The sequence below is a fragment of the Phytophthora infestans genome, genomic scaffold (assembly GCF_000142945.1).
Source record: "Phytophthora infestans T30-4 supercont1.148 genomic scaffold, whole genome shotgun sequence".
Classification (NCBI taxonomy): domain Eukaryota; phylum Oomycota; class Peronosporomycetes; order Peronosporales; family Peronosporaceae; genus Phytophthora; species Phytophthora infestans.
Window position 1 is genome coordinate 56,816 of NW_003303611.1, and position 3,023 is coordinate 59,838.

The following is a 3,023-nucleotide window of genomic DNA, read 5'->3' on the forward strand; positions in this document are numbered from 1 at the left end:
ATTCTTCTGCGCGGCACTAACGACAATTTCTCCACACATCAGCTGAAACAGGAGGCTTACTTCTCAGTCACCGTACGACGGCCTTCAACGCCTTCCTTCTGGTGGTCCTCGGCCTGAGAGTATACCGTCCACGATCCAGTCACAATCTTCTCACCACTCACACGACGGCTTAAGCTACTTCACAGCGTAAGCAGTACCCTGCTTATCCACCACGTGTCGTGAGTCACCCTGAAACGGGACGCTTGCGCCGATCAACGGTAGCGAGCTCTAGACGTGCGGGGCAAAAAGTAGTAATCCAAGTCGACACAAGTAGCAATATTAAAAATATAAAGCCAAATGTATTAAGTCAACTCAGGGTTTCCACGCGTCCATATTCGCTGCGTTTCCTCGCGCTTCCTGTCTGTTATTAATCCAAGCCAAAAACATCTCCAAACCCATACAATTAGAACAGCAAACAACTTCGCATTTTTCACAAAGTCCTCAGCTTCATTTTGCATACTTTATCCTAGTCTAATTCACGCTATTCCGCTCTATTAGCGGCGGCACTCGGCTAGTACTGTAATAATAGTAGTCGGCGTATTATTCCGTCCTATTAGTTAGTATTTAGACCTCAAAGTTTCCGGCGAATGACAAACTATTATTATTGCTAATCACACTGGATTTGCAGCTCGAATATACTATTTTTAAGTGAAAACCAGGTATTGATTGACATAAAAAAGGGTTCCGGTGGTTTGCCTGCTTTCCTCAAGGAAAGACTTTTAGCTCTACCTTCCTTTACAAATACGTGCTCTAAATTGACGCACAACGTCATCCTAAACCAAGACAAGCAGACACGAAGAACCTAAAAGCAGGAATCACGGGATCTATTGATACCTTATTTAAGTCTATTTCCCTACAAGGAAGTTGAAGATGTCGCCATCCCGACAGATGTAGTCCTTGCCTTCCGAGCGGAGCAGACCCTTCTCCTTCGCCGCACGCATACTGCCAGACTTCACAAAGTCCTCGTATCCAACAGTCTCTGCGCGAATGAGTAACTTCTCAAAGTCCGAGTGGATCACACCCGCCGCCACCGCTGCAGTCGATCCGGCCAACACATTCCAGGCGCGCGCCTCCTTCTCGCCAACAGTGTAGTAGGTCTGCAGCTGTAGCAGCTCCTGACTGGCACGAATGACCTTTGTCAACCCAGTTTCATCCAATCCGCTCTCGCTCAAGTACTCGAGCTGACTTTCGTCATCCTCGAAAGAGGCAGCAGCTTCCTCCAACGAGCCCGATACCGTCAGACACACGCTCCCCTCGGCCTCAACACGCTCACGAACCGCCTCTGTCATCTCGTTGCCCGTAGCCGCGTCATCCTCTGAAACATTGCACAGGTACAGCGCTTTCTTGGCTGTCAGCAGCTGCAAACGTTCGAGCTGCAGCTGTTCGTCTGGCTTCTCGAATGTCATTCCTTCGGCAAGGTTTCCATCTTCCAGGTGAGGCTGCAAGCGCTTCAGAACTTCCATCAAAGACGGAATTGTCGGATCCGCCGATCTATCCACATGTCACCCACTCATTATAACTCAAAACTCCACAGCCGACGCAAGAAAAAAAAAGACACGTACTTCTTCTTCTTCGCCAGATTAGTCAGTCGCTTTTCCACTGTCTGCAAGTCGGCAAGGATCAGCTCAGTGCGAATTGTCTCCAAGTCACGAATAGGGTCCACTGACTCGTCAACATGAAGGATGTTGGTGTCTTCGAAGCATCGCACCACGTGGGCGACCACCGCCACTTGACGAATGTTGTCCAAGAACTTGTTGCCTGTCAAATATCCAGTTGCATTGTTAGTCCAGATGCAGGCAAGCGACTGTCCATGTCTGTGCACAGTACCGAGTCCTTCGCCGTTAGAGGCGCCGCGCACCAATCCGGCGATGTCTACGAATTCAAGCTGCCAATCGACAGAATCAAAGTGTTCTCCGTCATTTAGTGTAAAGCCTGGAGCTTAAGATACTGATCCAGTTCCGACCTGCGTCTCGATCACGCGCTTGGACTTTTCCACCTCCGACAGGTGCCGCACACGCTCGTCAGGAACAGCCACGCGCGCCACGTTCGGGTCGATGGTGCAGAACGGGTAATTGGCGGCCTGGGCTACCTCGGTCTTGGTAAGAGCGTTGAACAGTGTAGATTTGCCTACATTGGGCATGCCCACGATGCCAACTGACCGCTGGAATCCGCGGCAGTGTGAGGGTGCGCGGGTCACTCGACGAAGGTACAGCATGCTGCGCCACAAAAATGTTGCCTTACTTTTTTCGTGAGATTAAAAAATATGGATTTTTTTTTGGCTTCCAAAGCCATAAATAAAGCTACGCAATCGTTTTGCAGGGGTTAATGTTAGCTACTATATCATTCTCATTTAGAAGTACTATTTATTTCGTAAATACCAATATAGCTCAAAATATCAGATAGTTCTAACATTTACTGTATTAACTTAGTCATGAATAAAATTTTAGATTCTAGTTGGGTTTTTCAAAGTAGTCATATATGTCTGATTAGGTTCGATTAAGGCGAGTATTCAAGCATTCTGATAACCAAATCTCAAAGGCGTTCTTTACGAAGCTGAAGCACAGAAGTTGTCGTTTCGCTCTTGGCACCCTCGCTATAGTATTAGTAAGCCCTGTGATCACTAGTTTTGCTGCTTTTGTACATTCGAATCCACCTCGGCAAAGTGTTGCCTTCCAAGAGTGAAAATTCTCGTCAGTAGGCATTGTAATGGACCGCCTCGTACTAGGAGTGACCAAAAGCGTCCCGAGAACCTACTTTTATTGCGCCACAATCGAAAAGAAATTGTGCTGATGAAAAAAATGCTAAATAAGACGATTGATCTGTAAGAAACTTGATACCGGTAGTATTCTGGGACTTGAATAGTACTTGATAAGTATCTAATCATAACTGTTTTATTAAAAGGACCACAGTACCGGTATTTTAATTAAAAATATAAACACCAATAGTTGATAAATTTTGAAAAAAAGATTTATCAAAAAACAATC

General features: G+C 46.4%; 1 protein-coding gene across 1 annotated transcript; it reads right to left on the reverse strand.

The window, feature by feature from the left end:
• Window positions 1-884: 884 nt before the first annotated feature.
• On the reverse strand, window positions 885-2,254 carry PITG_20317 (GTP-dependent nucleic acid-binding protein engD, putative; the record flags this gene model as incomplete). The annotated part of the gene is made up of 4 exons (XM_002895608.1): window positions 885-1,530; window positions 1,602-1,797; window positions 1,867-1,924; window positions 2,003-2,254. 4 exons carry the CDS (start codon window positions 2,252-2,254, stop codon window positions 885-887), a joined length of 1,152 nt encoding a protein of 383 aa, XP_002895654.1.
• Between the last annotated feature and the right edge of the window lie 769 nt (window positions 2,255-3,023).